At 46.1% G+C, this 26,191-nt stretch overlaps 1 protein-coding gene across 2 annotated transcripts in view; it reads right to left on the reverse strand.

Moving 5' to 3' along the window:
- The window catches only part of ari-2 (E3 ubiquitin-protein ligase ari-2), a 59,103-nt gene that overhangs the window by 5,070 nt on the left and 27,842 nt on the right, over positions 1-26,191 (reverse strand). The window contains exons 1-11 of one of the 2 annotated variants that reach the window (XM_075873654.1): positions 25,968-26,101; positions 22,135-22,341; positions 20,729-20,872; positions 19,177-19,327; positions 16,576-16,697; positions 15,785-15,894; positions 13,745-13,862; positions 12,758-12,808; positions 12,133-12,178; positions 11,331-11,458; positions 9,751-9,894 (exon numbers count right to left, since the gene is read on the reverse strand). In XM_075873654.1, the coding sequence (XP_075729769.1) occupies positions 9,751-9,894; positions 11,331-11,458; positions 12,133-12,178; positions 12,758-12,808; positions 13,745-13,862; positions 15,785-15,894; positions 16,576-16,697; positions 19,177-19,327; positions 20,729-20,872; positions 22,135-22,341 (1,221 nt within the window). In that variant the 5' untranslated portion in view covers positions 25,968-26,101. Of the gene's footprint in view, positions 1-9,750; positions 9,895-11,330; positions 11,459-12,132; positions 12,179-12,757; positions 12,809-13,744; positions 13,863-15,784; positions 15,895-16,575; positions 16,698-19,176; positions 19,328-20,728; positions 20,873-22,134; positions 22,342-25,967; positions 26,102-26,191 lie in introns of those variants that run through there. The other variant, XM_075873655.1, reaches the window with a different exon arrangement.

A 26,191-nucleotide genomic window follows, 5' to 3' on the forward strand; every position in this document is an offset into this window, starting at 1 on the left:
CTCAAGTGGTGATGAGATGGTGTGTGATCCCGAGCTCATTCCAGTGGCTGACAGTGCAGCAAGAGATTCTGTCATTCTGTTGCAGCGCTACTTTGAACACGATGGTGGCACAAAGTTCCCGCCCAGTCTTTCAGTAATGCACTCTCACTACAGTAAAACCCCGTTAATTCGGACTTCACGGAACCAGAGAGAATGTCCAAATTACCCAAGGGTACGAATTATTGCGAGTACAAACAAAACACTTGAAAAATTTCTCTTACACCATCAGACTTTTATTTCTTAAAAAAGTCTGATCGCAGTTTGCTTCACGAACGCAATGTGTGACAAAGCCTCAATTTTGCAAAGTTCCTGCAGGTGGCCTAGTCCGAGCACAGTGTCCGAGGAAAGCATGCATATGTCCTCCAAGACAGCCAATGCATGCGCAGCCTCAGTCATAGTGTGGCGTGGACGCTCGTCAGCATCACTTATGTCCTCGTCAGCCGATTCCCCTTCGCCATCCAAGACTTCGGTAACGATATCGATGTCGGTCACTGTGCTGGCCACGGCAACACCACTCAATTGCGAAGTAATCGCCCAGGGGCACATCAGCTGGCATGATGCTCACATAGCAGCGGTCTTGCTCCTCGCTGGTTTCCTCATCAGTCACCGCCCCCGGGTCATCAGCGTCGTGCACCAAGCCGCTATGCCTAAAGCATTTTGCAACTACTGCAGGCGATGTGTTGTTACACTGTATGTAAGCATGTGGATTGCGCTTAGCAGGCTTACTTCGTACTGCTTGCCTGACTCCATGCAGAGCAACATTCGCTCAAGTACCTGTTGTCGATAGCGGCTTTTCACAAACTGTATGATTCCCTCCCTAGTCCATCTGCTGCAGGGACAGGGAAGCCATTGTGTTCAGAGGCAGGAATAGCAGTTCAAAGTTCGAGCCAAGACACCTTCGTGTGCACACTTCAATTGTTTAGCACGAACAACACCTTCCGAGCCTTAGCCGCAAAGTGGCGGTCGAGCTGATGCAGCGAGGCATGAAAGAGTTTAGCAGTCATACAAGCCTTTCTGTTGAACCGATAGTTGACAGGCAGCTGCTTAATATTCTTAAAACATCTTGGCTTCGCAGCCTTCCTGATCACCAGCAGCAGTAGCTGCTCTATGCCGGTCATGTTAGCAGCCAGAAGAACTGTCACATGCTCTTTACTTCATTTTCCACCAACGCACGGGTCCCCCTTAAACACGATTGTCTTGTCAGGCAGAGCCTTATAGAACAGCACTGTCTCATCAGCGTTGAAAATGTTGCATGGCTTGTACGTAGAAAGGGGCGCGGATAGTCAAGACCGCCAGTCCTGCAACACACTTTTGTCAACCGCACCTCTTCAACCGAACACGTTGCAGGACACCAGCCCGTGTCACTTCTTGAAGCAGTCGAACCAGCCTTCCTACGCATTGAATGAGTCAATGTTCATGTTCACCGCGAACTTCTCTGCTTGTGCGCAGATAAGGGGGCCGCCCTAGAGCAAACGCGCATCGCGCGAAATAGCAATTCAGCGCAACAGCGCTTTTTCTAGCTTGGGATGCGCTGCCGTTCGAAGCCTCTTCCTTTGGTCGCCAAACATGTCCCCGTCATACGCTTGCTTAATCTGCTCTTCGTTCTTCCCGTAAGTGCTCAGCATGCTTTTCTTCACATTAAACTTTTTTATATCACTTCTTTTCGAGATGCTCCCGCTTGCAACGCCTTGAGTATTTTCACCTTTGCAGCCGAATCCTTTGCTTCGTACTTCGCCCTCTTCGCTACGGGTCAGGGTGGTTGAGGCCGCAGGAGACGGAGGGGAAGCGATTGCGGCATGGGGAGGGGAAACCTCGCGCGGTGGTCACGCGCGCGCACGAAGTAGACAACACACACGCACACGCAAAAAAAAAACCCACGATGATAAAAATGAAATAAAAAGCGGCAAACTTTTCAAGAAACAGCAAACAGTAAGACTGCAGATGGCACTGATCACGTACAGATCCAACTCAACGTCACGCAAACATGTTCGACATGCAAGAAAAAAAAAAAGGCAAATCTGTAGGCTGCTCGTTGTTGATGACAGTAGCGATGCACTGCCTTCCATTTTGGTTGTTTAAAACACCATGTGTTTTTTTTGGGAGGGGGGGGAGGGGGTGTTCTTGAGATGAACGGGGGTCGAATTAACAAGATTTTACTGTATGTGAAAAAGTGCTTGAACAAGTCCAAGCAAATTGTTATCACCTTTTTTCTAAGTCAGCAATATTAGCAACAGTTTTCTTTATAGTTATCTATAGCAGTATTGTATATTTCAAAATGTTTTTGTTCAGTCAGCCACAGTTGGTGCTTTTGAAATGAAGTCATATTTCATTCATTTTGTGGGCTTTGCTTAAATGAAACTTCTCATAAATGGAACAAATTTTCTTGCCCCTTCGAGTTCTGTTTAAGAGGAATCCACTTTAGTGAGGTTAGAGTGTACTTGCTGAAACGTTGGCTGTAACGACACACCATGTTCCGAGGGATTTTTGTGGCTTCAAGCTTTCATCTTGCCCTGAATTCCTGCCATATATGAATACACTCAAACCTCGATATAGCGAATTGAAATATAACGAATTATTGGTCATAATGAAGTAAGTGACCACTAGCTTTGCCATAAATACAGGGTTAGAAATAGTCCTTTATAACAAATTTTCTGATTTAACAAAGTACTGTCGAGCCCGCTTATAACGAACCCAAGCGTGACGCGGCGTCCGTTCGCTGTATCCCGAAGTTCGTTGTAGATTAAACAAAGCTTTTAAAAAAGTTGCAAGTGAAAACAATTCTTTTTTGCCTAAAAATGTCGGTGACACACGTGTTTCGAATAGCAGAAGCGATAAGGGTGGTCTGGAGTTATTTCAAACGGCAGCGTGCTCTTCGCCGAGGTCCATGGCATAAGCTGCAGGAGGCACTGGCTCCAAAGTTTCGTCGTTCTCGCAATCCGATTTTTTCAAACCGCTCTTGCCGCATATTTCATTCACAATGCTCTAATCTGTGCACGACTCCACGGTGTCGGCATCGTCATCAGCCGTAATGCAACCATCGCAACAGATATCCCACCCGCTGTCCCATTCAGCGTCGACGACACGGTGCCACAAATTGCCGCCGCAGTGATCCTGTTCGGAAGCGTCAGGCTCGGCATCGGGCCTGAGGTCGACGAAGTCAGCCTCGCGAAAACAGTTTCGCGAGCATGTAGCCGTCACTGCCACCCACAAAATATTCACCATCTCCACAGTTGAATACCAGGTCACCTGAAGAGGCAAGTAGGCTGCCAGGTGGTCAACAGCTATGATCAAGCACTCTGCAACGCGGCACCTAACAAGCAAATTAACGTTTCGTTGAGCGGCAGGAAAAAGTGTGCAAGACCTCTTGTCCGCTATTCTGACCACACACGGCCACACCAAGAGCGAGCAAGACGCGCACACGCGACACAGGTGCGAGAACGTGTGGTACAGCTCTAAGCCCGTTTCTAGTCGGAAAACGAAACTTCTGAATTCGAGCCAGCGTGGCTGGCGTCGCGGAGCGGTGGAGACGGGCGAAGGAGTTGTTATCAAGAGAGGAGAGCGGATTTGCGAGAGAAGGCCAAGGAGTTGCGGTAGGGTGAAGAAAGAGGCGGATACGGCAGGAAGGCGACCTTGAACATGCGGGAAAGAGGAGGCGGGTGGGGTGGCTTGCTTTAAAGGTCCGTGAAATGCGCGCGTAGAAAAACTTCAAAAGAGTGCCTGCCCGGTGGTGTGCAAAGTATCGGCGGCCATGGTTTAAGAATCATTCTATTGTGCCAGTGGGTTTGCGTGCCCTCACCGACTTTGCGATTTGTTTCGCGCAAATTAAAAGCTGTTTTTACGCTTCCGCACGCGTGCGGAGGGCATGCTGAGCCGAGTACGAAGTGAGCGAGAACAGGTCCTAAACACGAAATGAACCGCGAATTATCAGAGTCGGTGGGGTAGCGTACGCACGTGCACTAGAACGATATGCTAAGACAAGACGCAGACGATCGGATACAGTCGGTGGCCAACAATGTCGGCAAATGGTCTGGTCACTCCAGGCCGGCGACGACAACAACAGCACCAGCGATCAAAAACAAGGGAGATGGCCGACTGGTTTTCGAAAGATCGGTGGCAGTGTAAGAACACTGGCCTCATCTGGCAATGCGGGGTGCTCAGAGTAGCGGGGACACACACACACACGCACACGCACACAAGGCGGAGGGGTGCGTAACAAAAAGCGGTCGGGGAGAGCGGCACCTAGCGGGGCGCAGAGGCAGGGTCGGCGTTTAAGGGGGGAGGCTACCCTGGAGACTGAACTTTTTTATTTTTTAAGATATCTGGATGAAACTTTCAGGGGTTGTTCACTACAATAAAACTAGCACAACTGCTAAGTTTCACAAAGCTGTGTTTCTTAGTTCCAGAGTTATTGAGGTTTAATTGGGTGCTTCACATGGGTGCCTGAGGAAGAGTCGTGAGAAATCCCAGGACCTAGTAGAAAGCTGAAATTCATTGTGGTCATTCCTTGATAGCTATCCCAGGGCGCTACAAAGCAAATTTTCACGCAACTTTGAATTTGATGTAACCAGTAATGACCAAATTCATCAAAAATTAATTGTTTATTATAAATTAACAGCCCCAATTTTCAGAAAAAGGAGCTTGTTACGCCCTTGCAAGGTCATCCAGGACCAGAATAAAAAAAACGGCACACAAATCTGATGAACGGTTTTCGAGTTCTTGCTTTCCCTCAGCACCACAACTAGCAAAAAAATCCGTTCTGAGAAAACAGGCCGAGAAAGTTCAAAACACGTGTTTTCTTCAAAAAGCTCCAGCACAGTAGCTATAAGTGTCCTGGCGCACTCTTTTCTTCTTTTGCCTGGCCTCCATCTTCTCTTGGTGTCTTTTAGAATTCTTTTTTAGGCGTAAAGCGTCTTTTTCACGAGCTCGCTGGATGGCCAGATGACCTGGTTGAAGTCCAATGGAGTCTGATATCACTTGGGTTGCTTTGCAGCAGCCGGCATTGTAGCGCAGCACTGCTTCATGCAGTGCCGTTTCTACCACGATCAAGGATGAGTGTTGTTCCTTCGGCATCAGAGACCACATAATGGAGTGGAATGATTCTGATGCAATTTGCGTCTTCGCTCCCAGGCAGCGCTGAAGAAGCGACTTTTGTGACAGTCTTTCGTAGATGGGCAGCATAGCTGCAGCGACCTAGTTCAATAGGCTGCGTTTATGTTTTGGCTGTGGCCCACGCTTTGCCTCTGCAGCTCTATGGCGGCACCACGATTGCGCCCCCTCTGGGCAAAGTTCATGGTGAGGGTCCTGGTCAGTCGATGTGACGTGGTGATATGTTGCCATCACTGCACGCTGCATGGCTGTTAGGTCAGTTGAATTGTTTCTCAGGGCCCAACCATAATATCCTGTCAGCTTTTCAATGAGGGCTTTAGTCAGCTTCCCCTTCCCACTCAGTGGCTTATCACTTTTCTGCACAATGTTTCAAAAAGCACTTCCAAACCTTTTCTGAACATGGTTTAGACATTCTTCTTTTACAATTGGCACTAGCCCGTACACATTCTCTTCTGTGAGGGCAGCAAAGGTACGGCTGTCGCAGTCGGACACAAGAGTGGTGTACTGCAGGCCATGCTTGGATACAGACCGCCCAAAGAGAGTCAAGCCTGCCTCCACTTCCATGCTTCCCGATTTTGCGTCTGTGTTTTTCTGGCAAATGTGGTGTTTCTGCCAGCTTTCGTATGCTGCATCTCCAGGTTTGGGCCCTGTTTGGCATCCAAGGCAGTGGTTTGAAAGAACTACAGCATTCAAGATGAGACCTGTAAAGAAGTTAATTACCGATCCCACTCCGATGTGTGATGTGTGACCCCGCTTATGCCATGTGCCATCGTACACTACGGTGATGTCCTTGCAGAAGCTGGGGTCCATTTCTTTATATGTTTTGATCACTGCTGTGGCAGAATCAACATAAAACTTCTCCTAACCGGTAACCTCTGGCTTCCTGAACGTCTCTTTCAAGTGCTTTTGAAATGTCTTGTGGTGAAGACCTCTGTAAGAGACGTTCATGGCAGCCCAAAAGTCATTAAGAGCTGCTTGCCCCTTGCCTATTTGCTTTATAGCCATTATGGCGCGGACATTTACATCGAAGGCCTGCGTGTCCTTTTTGCGGAGTGATGTCCATAATTTATCGACGGTGCCACAAGAGGCGCACACGACTTCAAGTTTTGTTGCAAGTCCAAGCTTGGTGCTCTCTCGGACAGTCATAGCACCTTTCAAACATTCTTTGCACACTGTGCGGCTGAGCACGACGTTAAAGATGTTCATTTGAACGAGCGAAAAATGTTCGCCCTCACTTGTCACTGCAGGTGCAAGAGCCGGCTGCATCAGTTGAAATTTCTTCTGCGTCGCCGGCGTAGACTCGAGTTCAGCGCAAACGGCGTCACGACGTTTCGCATTCGCATCGATTTCTTCCTTCGTTAGGAAACGCGTCCGCAGATGAAGCGACGGTCCACTCACGCTCGATGGCGGCACCGATTCAGACGAAGTGCTGGGCCCGGCGATATCAGAAGCACTCGGTGTCACACTGGATGGCATCGATTCGGAGCACGTGTCGAGCCCGGCGATCTCGGAAACACTCGGTGCATTTGCGGCTCCAGCCACACTCGATGTGTCGGATTCTCGACTGGCGACAGCCGACAACACAGTTCCGTCGCTGCAAGCGTCTACGCAGTCGGCACCCGCAGCAGAATAGCGGAATTTCAATGATCGTACAAGCCGCATAGCGCGCCTCCGCGCACCGGACTTCCGCACTGACTTCGGCTTCGTTGCCGGCATCGCCCGCAACAATAAAGACGAAAGGCACAGAACTAGTCCAAAAAGAAAAAAAAACGAGAGAAAATGATCGAAAAGATAGCACAAGGCGAAAAGCGGCTCGTAAGCAGACGTCTGTCGAGGCGGACGGAGCAGAGAGCAACAACGAAGCGAGCGCGCTGGACGCGCCATCGAGAGGAGCGACCGCCCCCGCTGCTGCACAGCAGCCAATGGCGGGCACGCTTTCTCCCGCGAGATATGAATGCGCTGCTCTAGCCAATCAGCGCTCCGCATCGCATCGCGGGAAAACACCAATAGCGTCTCAACTATGCTGCCGACGCCATTTTGCAAGGCGGCGAACGAGAGAGAAAGAATTCACGGTCAAAACAACACCAAGATGGCGCGGGACGACCGCATGGTCCGGGAATGGCGCGCGCGCGAAGTTTGGTTTGATTTCGGGATTTGCGCCTGTTTTGGACGCTGCGGCGGCCTCGAAAATAGTACCGTATAAACGCGTGTAAGGGCCGCACTTTTTTTTCAAGAAATGAGGGCCGATTTTCAGGGTGCGGCCCATACACGCAACGTGCATTTTTTTTTTTGAAGCAAAAGAAAAAAACGTACCAGCTAGCGAACGAAGAACGTTTATTGCAGCATACAGCATATGTGCTTAATCGTCGTCGCTCAACGAGTCCTCAGACTCAGTGTCCGAGATGGTGTGTTGCGGAGCACCGTCCTCCCACAAGCAGTCATCTTCCGCGCCATCCAAGCTGTTTGATATGCCGGTGACTTTAAAGCTTCGGGTCACAACGTCCGTCGAGACTGAGTTCCACGCCGACAGTACCCAACCGAGAACAGTCGCAAGCGGTGCCCTCTTCAGCCGTCCAGTCGGCGTCTGCTCGTGGCTGCCGCTTGCCATCCATTCCGTGTACAGCCTTCTGAATTCCACCTTAAAAGGTCGATTAACGCTGACGTCCAAAGGCTGCAGCATTCCAGTGAGGCCGCCCGGAATCACGGCCATGTCTGTGCCGACACGGCGCAGCTGTTCCTTCACCTTGTCGGTAAGGTGACCGCGGAAACTGTCTAATACTAAAAGTGACCGTTTGGCTAACAGCGCTCCTGGTCGGTTTTGCCAAACACACTTCACCCAGTCGAGCACCAAGTCATCGTTCATCCACCCCTTTTCTTGGGCTCGAACTATGACTCCCTTGGGGAACACTTCGTTGGGAATTTTTTCTTTTCAATACGACGTACGGGGGTAGCTTCCGCCCGTCCGCGGTCACACAAAGCATCACTGTGCAGCGTTGGCGCTCAGCGCCGGTGGTCCGCACGGCGACGCTCTTTTTGCCTTTCAGTTCGACTGTGTAGTTTTCCGGGCAGTCAAACCACACAGGAGTTTGATCTGCGTTCCCTATTTGCGACAGTAGATAATTATGTTGATGGCGAAGGCCGATGACATATTTATGAAAACTAAGCACTTTATCGGTGTAGTCTTCTGGCAGCCGCTGGCACAACGTGGTCCTTCGCCGAAAGGAGAGATCCTTCCTTTTCAGGAATCGTCGCACCCAGCCAGCGCTAGCCTTGAAAGTCCCGGCTGGTATATCCTTCGCACGTGCCAAGGCTAGTGCCTTCACGCGCAGCATGTCTGTAGTTAGTGCATATCCATCGTTCCGCACTTCTGTCACGTATCGGAACAACTCTTCTTCTAGTTCCGGAAACTTGCATGGCTTTCCTCGGAAAGCGCGCTTTTTGCTGTTCGTGTTTTCCAGAGCTTCCTTTTGTGCGCACCATCTTCGAACACACTTTTCGTCGACGTCGAATTTTCTGCCGGCGGCACGTTTCCCGTGCTCGAGCGCAAACTCCACCACCTTTAACTTGTAGCCAGCCGTGTAACTATTCAGGTGCTTGCCCATCGTGCTACAACGTGAACACTCGGCAGAAGACAAGCACGAGAGACAATACGGCGTGCACAACTCCTACAAATGGCCGGCTGAACTGCACAAGTTGGTGATGCTGATGCCGATATCGAGAGCGCGTTTGTATAGTGGTGCGAGGCACGAAGGATAAAATCCCGGTTTAACCTTCAGGTAACGAGCGTATGAACCCTAATAAAAAAGTTGAAATATTTAGCAAACTTTATGAACACCTTAGCACAAAGAAAGTTAAACAAAATATACTAGTGACGCACCTGTAAACCGCTGTAAACTTTGATAGTGATGATGATGGTTGCGTTTTTCGCGCCATCTATTGACAACGTTCAAAAGCTCGCATGCACGCGCGCGTTTTGAATACGTGTGGGTTAATGAAAGTGTGGGTGCGGCCCTTACGCGAATTTTTTTTTTTTTCGAATATGTGCGTCATAAAAACGGGGTGCGGCCCGTACACGGGTGCGGCCCTTACACGCGTTTATACGGTATTTTTTTTTGCACTTTGCGGTTGAATTAGGTGCTGATAATTACAGAATAGGTAGTTTATGAGACATACAACCCAAAAATGTGGTTTTTCAAAAACCGACTTTTTCGCGATTTTTCGGTTTTCAAGGGCCGCGTCCCCATTAACAATAAGCATCTATGGACCCCTCACTGTTGCCTGATAGGTGGTCGAAAGTGGTTTCCTGGGAAGTCGGCAGAGCTCCGACTCTGTTTGTTGTAACCGATCGGCAGCGCTCGGAGACGTTTGTTGTAAGTGGGATTTTGTGCCATTGAAATAATGTATATTTTCACAATTACACGGATATTCTTCGTTTTAAGCGAAAGTTTGTTTTAAGTGGGGCCGTTATATGTGGGCTCGACTATGCTCATGGCAGATGCGACATTGTTATAATGAGGTCTGAATGCATACAATCATGCGCGAGATGCACCCATCAAGGGAAAACCTTTGCAGACAAGCCAGAGTCGAAACGTCGATAACCCTCACCTTGGCCAAGAGAGTGACTGCGTCAAGCAGGTACTGCCAGTCGATCCAGGTTCCCTCGTTGGCCATCACCTTGGCATTGATGCGGTTCTTGATGGCGCTCAGCGTCATCTCCTCCAGCCGGAGGCTCTTGGCATGATTCTCCCACTGGTCAAAACGAGACAGGCATTGCTCTCATAAGTCCTGGCTGCAACGAACAGCTGCTCCATACATGGAGGGAGTCAAGTTGCACACAAACCTCACTACGACAAAGTTGCACCTTAGTGAAAATAAGTTTGTTATACCAGAAAGTTCGTTACAAACATAGAACCCTAACACCACTTCTATCGCACGACTATCTTTCATTTGCTTTGTTGTAACCGACATAACCTTATATCCGGGTCCGTTATATGGAGGTTTTAGTGCACACTCAAATCTCATTATAACAATGTTTCTTTTATTTTACACGAAAATGAGTTTGTTAAATACAAAAATTCATTATAAAGGTATATTCCTAACGCTATATCTATTACAAGACATTATTCATTTGTTTCATTTCGTTATATATGGGGGTTCGTTATATTGAGGTTTGAATGTATTTGGAAGTTGACAGGAGCCGATGCTTTGGAGCACCACAACGGTTAAATACAAACTGGAAAGATAACTTGGTGAAGTTTGAACCTAATTAATTGATTTGTGGGGTTTAACGTCCCAAAACCACTATTTGATTATGAGAGACGCCGTAGTGGAGGGCTCCGGAAATTATTGACCACCTGGGGTTCTTTAACGTGAAGTTTGAACCTAGGACTGAGGTGAACTTTCTGCCAATGAAGAAGCTTAATTTGTGAAAAGTTTGGGGCCATTTCTTTTATAACTTCACTCTATGAACAAATTGATTACAATTTTCTCTTTTCTTGCACAAAGACTTGTTCTTATGTCTTTTTTCTTGTTGTGGTAATGAGTAATACACTTTTCTCTATCAAAAAATCTTACTACTTCAACCTCCCAACCATAAAAGAACATTTAGGAGGTCACGGCACATTCCAAATTACTGACTGGCAACAATACGAAGTCAAAGTAAGACAACTTTCCTAATTAAATGGAAAAATCTGATTATTGGTCTGCACCGGCCTTTGAATTTGATGTGAACTGCTTTTTCAAGATGGCAATTTCATACCCACAGGCGATACACACGTAAATTCCGTGCTCTATAACATATTTACACGATTGCAAGTAGACTCAAATGTAGGTTGACCAATCTAAAATCACACAGGGAAAAAAAAAAGGGGGGGGGGGGAGGGGCACACATGATAGAAAAGTTCATTAATGGCTCTAAAGAAAACGAAATCGAATTCCGGTATGCCATGGTGGCTTCACGGCACTGCTTGAAAGCTATGCAAAAAGGTAGGTTCGCGGAAATGATTTTCAGGAAGACTTTGCAACTGAAACTAGTTTTCGATTCTAGGTCAACCTCTACCTCCACCCCACCCCCCCACAACCCCCAAATTCAGATTCCAATAAAGACAAAATGGTTCCACTTACAATCCTGTAAATACGGTATATTAGTGTGAATATAATAGGCCTACATTTACAAGCGTACAAACCCTTTCAAAGTAGAAGAGGTATTTCTTCAGTGCTTCCCTTGCTTGTGCATGGGCAGATTCGTTAGCTATGTTGGGGTTCTCCTTATACCGGCTGCATTCGTAATATTCGCTACCATGCGTCCTCCAGTCTGCAACAAAGAATGGAAGGTGAGAAAGGGGTTAAATGTTATTGCGGGTAAACCTTAACACATGCATGGGCAAATGGGGCCCATTTTTAACGGCATGCGTTGGGATACAGGTAAGATAGTGCTGGATTCCGACTTCAAAAGACAAAGAAGATTGCAACAGGCAAGAACTGGTGAAGACATTATTCTATCGCTTCTCAGGACTGGACCACCAGCACAAACGAACAATTGGCAATCTGAGCACACGGGCATTAAAGTTTGTAGACATAAGCAATCATAACGGTACTTGTAACTTCATTATGCTTAGCGTGCTTAGTTTAGGGACAAAATCTTCCCTTTTTTGTGGCAACAAGTAAGCTCTTAGTGTGCTTCTTCTCATGACCCTAATGAACTGCAACAAAAGCGACTTGAATGCCCTCCACACAATCAAAAAATATCAGAACCGATGTCTCAAGTAATCATTTTCTGTTCACAGTGGCACTGGAACTTTTTCCAAAGATTTATGACCATGCCGAATCGAGAGGATTGCTAAAGATTTGGGAATCTCCTGAGCGAATCGAGAGAGTCGGCAGGTTTGCAGTCGTCCCTCTAGGCACTGAGAATCAAACTTAACTGCTATTTTACTTATTCCTAACCGCACGACCTAAGCAGAGATAGGAAGCAATGAGCACACGTACCTCCGAGGCACATCCAACAAAAATCGTATTTACAACTGTAACATTGCTGAAAAAAAGAAAAAAAAAGAAGGAGAGCTGCATTATCAAATGATGCTAAAACGAACTCAAATGCGAATGAGAAAATAAAAACTTGGCTACCAAGTGAAAGACTGCAAGTGATATTTCAAAATATTTGAAATCTAAGCTTGCCCAATGCACACCCTTTCGTTTTTACACTTTAATTGACCATAAATAATATGCACAATGCAGCAAAAGCTACAGCATCACGTTCAGCCAATTAGAAAGGTACAGGTAAACCATTGAGTCATTGGATGTAGATTGGATGAAGACAATGTTACTGTGACAGCGGAGTAGTCTGTACGGGTAGCGTGCGAGAAGATTCAGTCGCTAGCTAAGGGGGCCCCTACCGTAGACATCGTTGCTGCACTTTATGATCACTGTCAGACGTAGCATCTGTTAGCCTTAGTGAACGATTGTCGGTTGTGGTGGGTTAATCACTTTGAACGAACAACTACCTTGCATGGGCCACATACCACTTTTCTAGTGAAAACTGCCTTCAAATGCTTGCATGAAACAAATATTGCTGGTCAACATATTTATGTACAGGGTAGCAAGGACTGCTTACCATATGGTTGCAACCCCCATTTTTTTCTATACATATGTGGCACCTCGGACACTGTAAGAGAGAGGGGAGAAAAATATATCTGTGAGCAGAATAACAGTTACAACAAGCACTTGCACAAAGGTTTATGAACACCTACTACATCCTCAAGGTTTTGCATAAAAAATAACGGATAAATATCTGAACACACCGAAGATACCAGCGTTCAAACTTGAAAATTGTGTCCTACACGCCTTTCGAAATTTAGCTTGTGAAGACCAGAAATATTTAAAAAATGTGCCGTCCCCCTTGAATCTGACATGCGGCTTCTATTTCAACCTTCAGAATATAAAATATTCAACGCTGAAATGGAAGCCTTCAAGAAAGTTGTGCTGAAAAGAACCTAAGATGCATCATTTCTTTTCTAGAGTGATAATACCACAAAATAATTCATTATCTTTCAGTTGAATAAGCAAGCAGACAGTGAGGCCATAAAAATTTTAAGATTAGCAGTTGTAAAACAGGTGGAAAGTTAGCAGTTGTGAACGGGGGCTGCAAAATACATTTCTTTAACACAAGCCCATTATTTGAATCATTGTTCAATCTCATCCTCACCAGAAAGCCACAGCAGAAAAATAGCATGCAAATTAAGTCGTGATATGTGGGGTTTAATGTCATAAAACCACCATATGATTACGGGTTGCCGCAGTTGAGGGCACCGGAAATTTCTACCACCTGGGGTTCTTCAATGTGCACCTAAATCTGAGCACACGGGCCAACAGCATTCTCGCTTCCATGCAGCCGCTGAAGCCGGGATTTGGTTCTGCGACCTGCGGGTCAGCAGTCGAGTGCCTTAGCCACTAAACCACTGCTGTGGGACAATAAGTCATCTTCACAGAATGAAAAATAAAGTTGCCTTGATGCGGATTATATGCCTCACTGCCACTGCTACAAGAATGCAAGTATTTATAATGACACAATACAAAAAGGACACCGAGTCCCACAACTCACATCCTTCGTGTGAGCAGAGATGTAATTGGCAGTCTCAGAATCGTCGGCACACTTTGTGATCCACTTCTTGATCGTATCACAGTCTGCCGGTGCATGGTAGTTGCCCCCGCACCGAAAGCTGTCAGGAAAAATCAAACGAACGGTAAATTACAAAATGCAAGTGAGCCCATGCAAAAAGCAAAAGCTTTACTCAAAACTGTCAATGAATTTCCTTAAGGGTGACAATGCAGGCTTCCCAAGGTCTTCAGCATGCCAGCAAAACTTTTACTGCACGTTCTGCTCTATTCACTGGTGTCTTACGACAGGTTATGATGCCATGTAACATCTCTCACATTTGAGTAAACGTTAGTTACAAGCCATAACAGTTATCACAAATGTTGCCTGTCCATTCACTGCTGATCAAACAGCCAGCAAGACAGACTTTGCATGCTTACAATTATTCAGACGTTAAGACAGCTTTAGTAGTGTAACTTTAAAAAATCACTTTAAAAACTGTCGTTGCGCATTATAGTTGCTTGAGCAACGTTTGCTTCAATGCATAAAGTTACAAACCTTCAGACGCAGACTGCGGCATGACAAAGTGTGTGTAATTACAGAGACGAAGGCAGAAAATAGGGGGTGACACGAAAAATAGAAAGCAACGCCCACCAGAGTTTAATCCCTGCCTGCTTGTGGAGTGCGGTCGTCAAAAAAGAGAGAGAGAAATAAAGGAGAGAGAGACAAAAGAAAAAGAAGAAAGCAAAAAAGGAGAAGCTTTTCTATTAAATATTGTTGCTCCCTCAAGTAGCTGCCACAATCAACACTTCAAACATAGCAAGCACAGCCCTTGTGGCAGTGGATCGCAGATAAAAGCTGCTCTTCTAATCTGTAGCGCTGCTACTGACGACAAAAAGCAAAAACTAAAAAAGAATTTGTTTTTCTTCAGAACAGCAGGCAGAATAATTACCGTATTTACACGATTGTAAGACGACTCGAATGTAAGACGACCCCCCCAAAATCGCATCTCAAAAAAAAAGAAAAAAAAAGAACGCGCGCATTTTACACAAGGGAAATTTATTCACGTGGTTGCGGAGGATTATTCATCGTCGCTGGAGTCGTCCTCGCTGGTGCTGCTGCCGTCATTGCTGCTGCAGTCCCACAGCACGTCGTCGTCAAGTGTGAGTAGGCCGCAAGCTTCGCCTCTAGTTCCGAAAAGCGGCCAGACTTCGGCCCGCGAAAGCCACGACGCTTGGAGTCGCACGAGAAAATTTCCTCGCGCTGAAGCCGCCACTTCCGCACCACACATTCACCGATTCCGAACTTCCGTCCTGCTGCACACTTGTTGATTTCCTCCGCATGAAGAATAGCAGCCCGCTTAAACGCTGCCGTAAACGAGCGCCGAGTGTTTTTCGAGCCTACGGCACTCATGTCAGACAGAAGTGACTCGAGAGAGCCGGTCGTGGACACAAGCGACAGGAGCACGGGGCGACGTGCCCGCTTAGAAAATTGTATCACAAAGAGGAGCTCTTCCGTCAACTACCAATACCCCCCTACGGCGGCTTTTCCATCGATTACCGGTGCTCCCTCAAGAGCCGTGCGCTCGTCATAAAGGCACTTGTAATGCGCGCAGTAGATGCTAAAAAAAGAAAAGCTTTTGTATAAGCACGCGGAAAACTATGCGCTTTGGGTTGAGCGGGAAACTATTCGAGATGACAATACATGGTTCGATTTCGATTCTAAGGTACATGGTTCGATTTCGATTCTAAGACGACCCCCCAACATTGGATTGTCAAATTTGAAAAAAAAAAGGGTCGTCTTACAATCGTGTAAATACGGTATGTGCTACAGGTGGAGGCAAAAAGTAAATGCAGTGTTGTAACTACACTGCAGCATCCTTCGTTTCTTGTTTGCTTCGGATTCAGTTGTAAGTCTGCCCTCCATATTTGCATTTTACACTTGAATAAAATTGGTTGACCTACAATTGTATGAATCACGTAGCTGATTACCCAGCCGCCACACCGTTGTGGCGGCTGGGCAGTCAAAAAGAAAGAGAGCACTCGCCAAAATGTTGTCTTGCAGTTTTTGCAGACCACTCTTTTGCTCTTGTTTTCTTTGGCTCGGACAATGACGTTGCAGTTGGGACCAGGGCAGAAGCGCAGCTCGGGATGACTCTGTTGAAAGTGAAAAGAAAGGTGGTCAATGAACCACTACCGAGAAAACCTTGGTGACAAACCGAATTTCTTGGTTGCCCACATAGGCCTATTAAAATGTCGTTCTAGCCATCGCAGAATTGCCTGCTATGTGGAAAAATGAATTACTGTAGCCCAACGTCGGGTGTGCAAATCGATGCTCTTACAATCATGTCTTACCATTCTAGAGTTAATTGATTGATTTGTGGGGTTCAACGTCCCAAAACCACTATATGATTACGAGAGAAGCCGTAGCGGAGGGCTCGAGAAATTCAGACCACCTGGTGTTTTTTAAAGTGCATCCAAATCTGACCCCACGGGCCTACAGAATTTTCGCCTCCATTGAAAATGCAGCCGCAGCAGCTGGGCTTCGATCCCGCGACGCGCGAGTAAGCAGCCGAGTGCTTTAGCTCCTAGATCACCGCAGCGGGCCTACTAGTCTAGAGTGATTTAGTATTGCTTTCTACATTTGTTTTTATGTACTACACTCAAACCTCGATATAATGAACCCAGTTATAACGAAATATCGGTTATAACAAAGTAAATGGAAAATAATCTTGCAATAGTGTTTAAAATAAACCTTTAAAACAAATTTTTAGATATAACAAACTTATTTTCACGCAAGATGAAACTTTGTTATAATGAGGTTTGGGCATCACTCACCCGCACATAGTCGGAGAACATGAACTGCTGGTACTTCTCGCGCAACACCGATTTGCTCAGCAGGCTCAGGACAAAATCTTCCGGCACCAGAATGTTGCAGAACTGTGCCATGCACTCGATGGCTAGAGGCGAACGAAAATGGCGAGGGGCAGCTTCAGTCGCAGTGCCTTCAACTCGCATTTAGAGAAGACAAGTATGGCCATAAGAGGCAACAAGAGAGACTTGGCCCGTTTCCAAAAACATATTTTATCTCAACACACGAAAAAATCATATTTAAAGGAGTAATGCGACAACTTAAAGACATCGCAAAAGGGGCGTTTTTCGTTTCCTGGGCATGCAGCGTCAACGCCATCCGTGCAAAGGAGTCAGGCAACACATATAAAATATTTTACTTTGAGCTTAACGTTTTCTAAATGAGCATCAGCAAGCCAGCCTTCCCTACAAAGTACATTATCCCAACGAGTCAGGACAGTCCCTAAATTTACTAGCTCGGCATAGTGTATGCAGCCTACATTGCAAAAGTTACTGTCGGGGTCGCAGGACGACAATTCACTCATCGTTGTTTACGTGCACCACGAGCAGATGACAGATTTGCCGTTAATATATCACCGATTGCTGTCTTCCTGTAATGTCGCACTGCTTTGACATGTCACTGAGAAGCCGCCCCGTAGATATCGAAATCGAAAGTGTTTATTTTAAGTAACTATAAAAAATATCTCCGATGCATACCCATGCATCGCAATACTTGTCTTAGTGTTCTCGACACCATTACTCTAATTAAGAGCAGTAACCCAAGAATTTTCGCATTCGTACCAGTACTAGTTTAAGAACAAACTTGACAACACAATAAAGAGTACAGTCGAACCACGATATATCGAATGGCGCGGTGATCACGAAATAGTTCGATATACTCAGAATTCGATATAAAAAAATCACGAAAAAAATGCGTCAACAGCTTACTGAAAACAACCAACGAACCGTTCAAGCGTGGTGCAGTAAATACTCACTTGAAGATTCAAACATAGTACTTATTGTGTTGGTTTAAAATATTGAAAAAGAGTAGCCTGCTTTTTGTTGGCCATGGCGTGTTTGACGACTGCGTCGTCAATATAGTCCAGGCGATCCATAAGTGATAGGCCGGTGCCTTTAATCGCGCCGCAGTGGCGGCCCACAAGGGCCAAGGCAGCTACGACCTCAGCTGGTGTCGGGAGCGGGGCACCATCAGCGCTTGCGGGATCCACCTCGGCAGAGTCTTCATTTAGCTGCTCAGCAGTAGCTTCGGCGACAATCTCCACATCCGTGAGCTCCGCCAATCGGAGTTAGGCCTGTCGCGCACCACAGCGCGCGACAGGCCTAACTCTGAATGCATGAACACTACGAGCACAACGACCGATGCCTGCCGATGCTACAGGGGAAGAGCTTGCAAGAAGTGGTGGTGGTAGTGGTTGTAAGGAAGAGGAAAAAGGAACCTAATTTCTGTCTGCCTTTAGGCGACACGACGCAGTGCCTTATAGGGGTGGGGGGAAGGAGGGATAAAAAGAATAGAAGGAAATAGATGAAGAAATAGACAGGCAAGCCACGAAAAAAAGAAGGAGATAGGAAAGTAGGGATCCGGTTGAAGCAGTCCAAGGGCAGGGCGCCACAATGCGAGAGCTGCACGGCGTCGGGAGACCACGGAAGCCGAACCAGTCGGCGGGAGCTACGCTGGCATCGGAGATCGCGAGGGCACAACCGTCCAGCTTGAAATCCTGCGAGTGAATCCTCCCAACAAGTGCGCAGTGTGCCGTTGACACCATAGAGACTGCAACGACTGCAAGCTGCAAGGCTGCAGCGCGCGTACGCCGCTACCTTAAAAGTGGCGGTCTCGGCACCATCGATGTGTGCAGCATTCGTAAACGCCCGCCGCTCTACCACTACTTTCGAGAGTTGCGGGAAAGCTCGCCTCCTGTTAATAGAGCGTGGGCGGTTTGGGGTGGCTGAGTTCGATATATCTATTATATGTCAAACTTTGTTCGAAATGAAAAATCAATAATGCATGCGATTTCCCGCGTGATATAGGACCCGTTCGATATAGGCAATAATTCGATATATCCGTGTTCGATATATTGAGGTTTGACTGTAATGCTTTACCGATGCACAAGACAGTAATGGTGACTTGGTTTTCTTTTTAGTGTTTACGAAGCTTTCCTTGTGCATTCTGAATAATAAAGCATGCTAAAGATTGAAGTTATGGGAACATGCGTAGTACGTCTGAGCACACTATAAAATTTCTCAAACAACTTATGACTTCAAACAAGCATTCGAAATTCTAGGCAAGTAAACCTTACCAATTAGCAACCAATACAAACTGCAAAACTCTATTCAGTGGTTCACATGGAATGTCTACTAACAATGTGATATTCCGCCTGATTCACCTAAGGTGTAGAGGATTAGTTTTTGAATGTGCAATTTCAGTTGCATAAGATGCCTGGCAGTAGCCATTTTAAAATCAATCAATTGTGAACAATACACTATTAATCACTCGAAAAGAAGCTGACGCTAACTGCGTGCACTCGTTATTCGAAAAGCATCTAGTCTTGCAAGTTCACGAAGGTGACGCACCTGTAGAGATGCCCTGCAGAATCTGTATCTCGAAGTGCATGGCCCAGCAGTCTGCACAAAAGTAGTGGCCACAGGCCAGACCCCTAAACCTTTCGCCAGAAAAACTCTGCAAGCAGATGGGACACTGAACTGAAGGGTTCTTCCTTATTGCCTGAAAACACAAAAAACAGAAATAGATGAAAAAAAAAAAGTCTTTCGCCTCACACGCTGAGAGCATCTGGACAAGCAAAGCTACTGCAAGCTGGCAAATAGAATTGTGTGACACAGTAATACTTGAACCAGTAAATCCTGACGCTATGGTGCGTAGCTGATAACGGCAACAAATGTGTCCGCCAGATTTTCTCGGTCATGTCTGCAGTACTCACAAGTACTTCTAAGTGACCACTACATAATCCGGAATGACATTCTGGGACATTACCTGCAAAAACCATGACATAATTATGACTAGAAAGCATGGTGAGTAGAGGAACACAAGATTAATTCTGACAACCTGGGGCTCTCTGATGAGCACATAAATTTCAGTGCATTTGTCTTTTTGGGTTTCGCCCCTATCTAAATACACTAGCTCTGGCCAGAAATCAAACCACCGCCTTACGATAAGAAAGTCCCTAAAGCACCCGTGATAACTTTTCTAACATTTCAAGTAAGTGTGCACACATCGACTTCAGATGCCGTCACGATGAAACATGCCAAACTCAACCCTACTATGAGCTTCAGGCACCCCACACATTCCAAGAAACAATTCCTTCTCCTCTACACGCCTTTCAGCATTCTTGCTGAAACATTTGCGGTCACGTCCACAAGTCCCCAGCTTGTCATCTGCCGCATCTGTTTGCAGACTTGCAAGTACGTGCGATTGCTGCCCTTCCTCCTCCCACAGCGAGGAGGAACACATGGCAAGGAGGAGAGACACCAATAAATTAGTTAGGGAAAGAGCGAAATGAGCAAGGGCCTGCTGCAGATCGTCAAAACCACGTAACTGCTACAGTAGACTCCCATTAAACAAAACTCTCTTAAACGAAATTGCTGCTTAAATGAAACACCTGCCTCTAGTATGACTGCTTTCGTACTTGAATATTGTACCCCTGTTTATATCCGAGTAAACTAAACTCCTCTTGAATGAAAACCATTTTCCTGGTCCCTTCAGGTTTCGTTTAAAAGGAGTCTACTGTATTACGACGCAGTTTCGAAAAAATTGTCACGGCTGTGTGTTTGTTTGGACTCGCGCACAACTGCAACACCCCGACTAAACTTCGACCGGGCGATTAAGGGGCCCCTGAACAGGGTCACGCTGCAGACACTAATACAGGCGTCACACAGTGCGTTGCGGATCGGCATGAAGACCAACAGGGTTCAAGTTCCGCAATGGCGACTGGCTTCGTTTTGAAGTTCACATAACAGAGCCTACTAAAATAAAGAAGCTCGCTTCAAATCAGGCCCGATCGCAATTAAAAATGAGAGTGTCACAGCAGTATAAGACACCACAGTAGGTGCTAAGGCTGCGAAGCTTCTAGTGTGGCGGATTCACACAAAGACGCAGTAAGTCTCCCACCTGCATATCCACAGCGGCGGATCGAAGTGGCTTGATCCTTGCATCAGCCAAAGCTTGCGCTGCATTCTGCTTGTACTTTTGGATGATCTCTTGTGCATTCCAATTGTGCGTGTGGAGCAAGACTTTTGCCAGAGAGGGCATCACCTGAATGCAGAGAGTATAAGTTAGTAGCAATTATTTTTAAAATAATAGTAATGCACTTTCCACATTACTTGTTAATAAGGCATCACCGAAAAAAAAGTACACCGAGCAATATTAATTTCCAAAATGCTCCATGAGGCTAGGTGACTCCACAATAACAGTTCGGCAACCTCAGACTTCCATAATTAAGGTTTCATAGATGTTTTAAATGAACTGCAGGAAACCCTGAGCTACTTCAGTCATGCCTAGTTACTATTAGTACTCCAATTATTAGGAACAAAACTGAATGACTAGGTATTGTAATTACTGCAAGTTATTTAATCAACACAGCTGATAAGTGGGTGATATGAAAGTAACACTAGATAAATAAAAAGCATAGCACAAGTTTTGATTCTCATGATTATTCAGCCAATTGGCCAAGCAAGAAAAGCAATCCAAAAATAATGCTGGTTTGCCCATACAGAATACAAGCACTGCAAAGGCCTACATGCTACACTGAAGCTCCTCGCACAGCGTTATAATCTATGGAAGCAACATGGTGTGTTGTAGCCCGCATGGCAACTGGTGGCGTATGGAACGGTTTTGAAGATGGGAGAGATGCTTACTTCTGCAACCCATAAGGGAGCATAGGGCAGCACCACTGAGGAAGAAAGTAAAAGACAGCAGCAGTAAAGAGGGGACACTTTCTGAAGAAATGGTTATGCAGAACGTCAAGCACGTGCCAGGGTAACCTTTCTCCCTCATCATAAAAACTGGTGGGCACACAGTGGCTCTGGGATTCAAGCCCGGAACCTCTGGCAAGTGAAGCAGATGCTCTACAATTTCATCACCACTGCTATATTACAGTTTTGCGCACCCATACATTTTACGCAGCAGATGCACCCTTAGAAGTATCAAGTATTTATAGAGCTAGTGTGACGACTAATGCTACGAAGTGCTGAAGATTGGCGTTTAGGGTCTATTTTAGTCACGTTCATAAGCCATGCACACATTTACACAGCAGCAACATTGACGCGTCCACACACAATGTTCCTGCAAACAGCAAAAATCACGAGACCACCCTGGCTTGGGCAGGGCCAACCGAGTGGAACACGAAGTCTGTTCAGCAGGCCATGTCGCTTTTGGGGTTGCACCGTGCCGCCGAGTCTCAAAAGCTGCTAACTGTTCTGGTACAAACGCACATTGGATGGCCGCACGATTACTATAGTAACAAAACTGCTGCACTAGAGTAAAACCGTGCAAACCAGAATGGTACTTGAACTCACGCTGAGGCTAGCACATATGGACTCGACAGATTCGTTGAGTAGTCGCTCCACATCCTCGATGAATAGGCACTCAAACTCGAAGTACTCGGGATCCTGCTTCTTCTGGTCCTGCTGGTCAATTTCCCCATCCTCTGGGCAGTTGTAGTAGTCCTCGTAACCGATGTCCGAACCCGAGCTCACTTCGGCATCGGAACCCGCTTCAGACATCTGGGTAGAACAAAAAGATGCAAAATAAAATCTCGCTGTAGCAAACCCAAGTGCAAAAAGTTCTCATATACATAGTAACTCGTCTTCATTGTAACAAGCTTGGACCATGCAGCATCCCCGACACACTCCCAGATATTCTTTTAGAAGGAGAAAACTAACATTACTTCCAGCGTTAATTCCTTCAGTTGCTCAGCTTGACTGTGAGCAGATAAAGTGCGGTAAGAAATCACACTGGTTAGATATAATTTCAAAGTTATGGGCTAAAGCTCAATTACACTATTGCTTGTGTAAACTTGAATACAGAATTTCCAGTGCTATTGGCTGCATTTCAATAGGTTTTCCTTTTTAGACAAGAGAGAGACCATTGCGTCCTTTACTACATGCCTGAGGAGTGGCTCGAGCTCTTAGCGGAAGCAGCTTGCCTCGAGTTTTCAACAGGCGACGCGAGGTAACACTCATGACCGACAGTATCAACACATCTTCAGCTTAACGTTCTTTTTCCCATGTCCCACGGGGTCGCACCAATCAAGAGTTCTTCAAAATCAGCCACTGTACAGAACCATTTCGAAGCCAATGCAAGATGCTATATGGTCGTACCGTTCGCCACATGTGGTGTTAGCGACCCACACTAACTGAAAGAAAAAGCAGCAAAGGGTTTGGCAGCTGATCTTTTTTTCGTGCAGCAGGCATTCAGCCTAACAGTCACTGGAGAGACGTAAGTGAAACAGTTTCCTGCTTTTAAACAGTTTCCATTGTTAATAAATAGAAGCAAACGTAATACAAATGTCCTATATTCAGCTAAATCAAAGCTACAATAAGCTGAGTTAAACAAGTGATAACTACAGCTGCTGATAGAGGTTGCATGGAAGATTACCTAATTGTCAAGTCCCATTAGGGTCTGCTATAAGATCAAATAAAGACAGCCATTCTAAAGGCATTTTCTTTCCCTAGTTTATAAGCACGCTGTCAAAGCCTATGATCAGCGGTTGACTCAATAACTGCAATATGAAGCTTTTGTTAGTCAAAAGCAGCACAATTATCTGCAACTCCTTTCATTTGACTTTTTTAAAACCAAACTCAAAGTGGCTTTGCACGTCAAAAAGGAGACTATTAACGTCGCTGAAAGTAAACGTACAGGTCATCACAAGACTGGTGGCAAAGAGGCGACTGTGTGATTCAAATATGCCATGACGAGAAACACAATTATGCAATTTTCCTGGGACTGCACACAAACCCACCCTTCTCTCTTGTCCCATTGGGTGGGTGGCCAACCTTCTTACATTTACCTTTTGTCAAAATGAAAGATATGTGCATTATATCACCCCCTCTATACCCCCCCCAAAGCATATATTACAGTGTCACCAGAGTTTTAGTGACATCGATAATTGCCAGATCCTTAATGTCTTTAGTGTACTAGAATTCTGAACTTGTTGCATTTAAAAGACAACAATTTTATGTTGAACTCGTCAAACCAACATTTTATGGTGTAACCACTAGGCTGATAGCCAACTAATGAAAATGAGCAATATTTTGTGTTGGTACTCACTAAAGGGTCCCTGAAACAGTTTTTTCACATTCCGTTTTTGATTAGACCACTACTGGAGCAAATCATTGACACCAGAGTTCAATCGAAGCACCTATTATTAATGAAGCTACGAGTACTAAAAAAGTACCCTCCTCCTTCGCTCCGCCTTTCACCCTCAACTCTTCCTTTGGCCGCTCGAGGCTAAGCTCTGCCTTCCTGGCGCCTGCGTCATGATGTGACCATGAGACCGCATACATGCAAATCTCGTCGCCGATCTGATATCGGCAGTCAGTGCTGCGCATTCCACAGCCAATTAGATCAGCTGAAAACGATGATGTCAGTGGGGCAGAACGTGTCGCTTAGTGTATGGGCGGTTAAAAACACAGTTGGCCACGTTGCAGCGATGTGCAGCTTTCAAACATTGTAATCAATTACACAGTTTATGCAGAGAGCTCAACTCTGTCGCTAAATTACCTTTGGGACTTGATCTACCAACCCAATGTGTTTGTAAAAAGCCATCAGAATCGTTGCAGGGTCCCTTTAAAATATTTGTAGATAGCAAAGGCACAAGAATTCAGCTATCCCTATGTTCGGGTTCATCATAAACAGAATTTTTGCTGCTGCAATACGATGTAATGTGTTGCTTATGCAGAGCTATGCCTCACTTTTGGAGCACTTTTGGAGAACAGATGCTTGTGACTGCAGCACTGGAAGATGTGCACTCGAGTTTCATTTCCAGCGGCGACAGAATGTATTTGCTTCAGTGATTAAAGGCATCACATCTGCAATTTATTCATTTTTTCTTTTCGCTACGTTGTCTACCAATAATGCGGAATCGAAACTTCTATGAAATTACCTGCCTTGAACATGGCTTGACATGGCCATGCGGCAACAACTGTTGTCAGTTATGGAAAGTTTGAGTTCCTGTCAGTAAAAATGCGAGACTGTCAGTATGTTGACACTGTAAAAGGCAACGAAATTGTTCTAAACAGTGTTTCTCTGTGTGGCGTCTTGTTATTATGCCGGATGGCACTCACAAGGCCTTCAGCCAAGCGAACACCGGTCAACGTAACTTTGACGCGAGAGAGTTGCTTACGCGAGCGGTCATCCCGGGAACCTGAAAGAATGGGTGAAAAGAGAGAGAGAGAGAAAGAAAGTGGAGATACGAACATAGGAAAAAACACGGCTGTTAAAGAACCGGCAGCGTTTCTCCGAAAACGTGCCCTGAATTCAGCACCGGAAAAGCGCTTGCACTCGTAATGAATGCAAAGAAAACACACCCTGCGTTTCAGTGAATTGGGTGGAGCAATCGAGCATGCACCCGAGCGATTTCTTAATCACGGTGCGCGGCCTGAAAACGAGTTTTCGGGGGAATCGGAATAAAAATAACCGCCCCAAAAAGACGCAAATAAAACTTGAGGCGGTGCCAGCGCGAGTTTTCTTGGTGCTTTGGCACTGCGACGATGACCGTGCTCCGGCGGAGATTGAAACTCGCGCAAGACTTCTCGGTGTTTTGCACGCGTCAGGGTTTTAACAATGACGACCTGCAGAGACACTGGAGGTCGAAGTGGATACGTGCACGATCGAGAGTTCCTCAGTAGAAAAAAAAAATTTTTTTTAACGTGGATCTGCTGTCGTTGAACGTGCGAGACAAGAAAACAGCGCAACCAAGTCCTACTAGGACATGGCTTGTCGGGAGATAGCATTGCCACGCTAAACGTCGTTGTGCCCATATATAAAATGCGATTGTCAACAAGCCTTTGTCAGATAAGAAGGGGATCCTGAGAGAGCTTGGACATCATCCAACACAAACATCTGTCAGTGTACGCAGTTAGGTTGCGCGCGTGCAGCGCCCGTTCCCGACCGCGCCAAAATTTTCCCGCCCTCTCGTAAATAAAGTTACTTCTCGAAACTACGCGATTCCATCACTGTAAACACGCTAGTTCGCGTACTAGCAGCGAAATTGTTGGATGAAAAAACGAATGCGTACACATGACTGGCGCACACGCATCGGTGTGAGCTCGCTTCAGATGCTGTCGACCGCTCCCATGTAACCGCTACACGAAAGAAACGGAAAGGCAGACACGTAGAAGGCTCTTACCTTGTAACCCAACTTGCCGCAGTCCGTATTTACGATAACAAAATTTCGTACGGTGGCAAAAGTGACATCCTCCCGTAGTTAGGCTTACATTTCGGTTACAAACACAACAAACTGAAGCCAGCGCCCCTTGACGCAGCCGGCGTGAAGTGACTGGTGTATCGTTATGGTAACATCGTAAACGTACTAGTTTTTGTTAGGTTATCAAGCAAACCTCATACGTTACG

This window comes from Rhipicephalus microplus, chromosome 9 (genome assembly GCF_043290135.1).
Source record: "Rhipicephalus microplus isolate Deutch F79 chromosome 9, USDA_Rmic, whole genome shotgun sequence".
In the NCBI taxonomy this organism is placed as follows: Eukaryota; Metazoa; Arthropoda; class Arachnida; order Ixodida; family Ixodidae; genus Rhipicephalus; species Rhipicephalus microplus.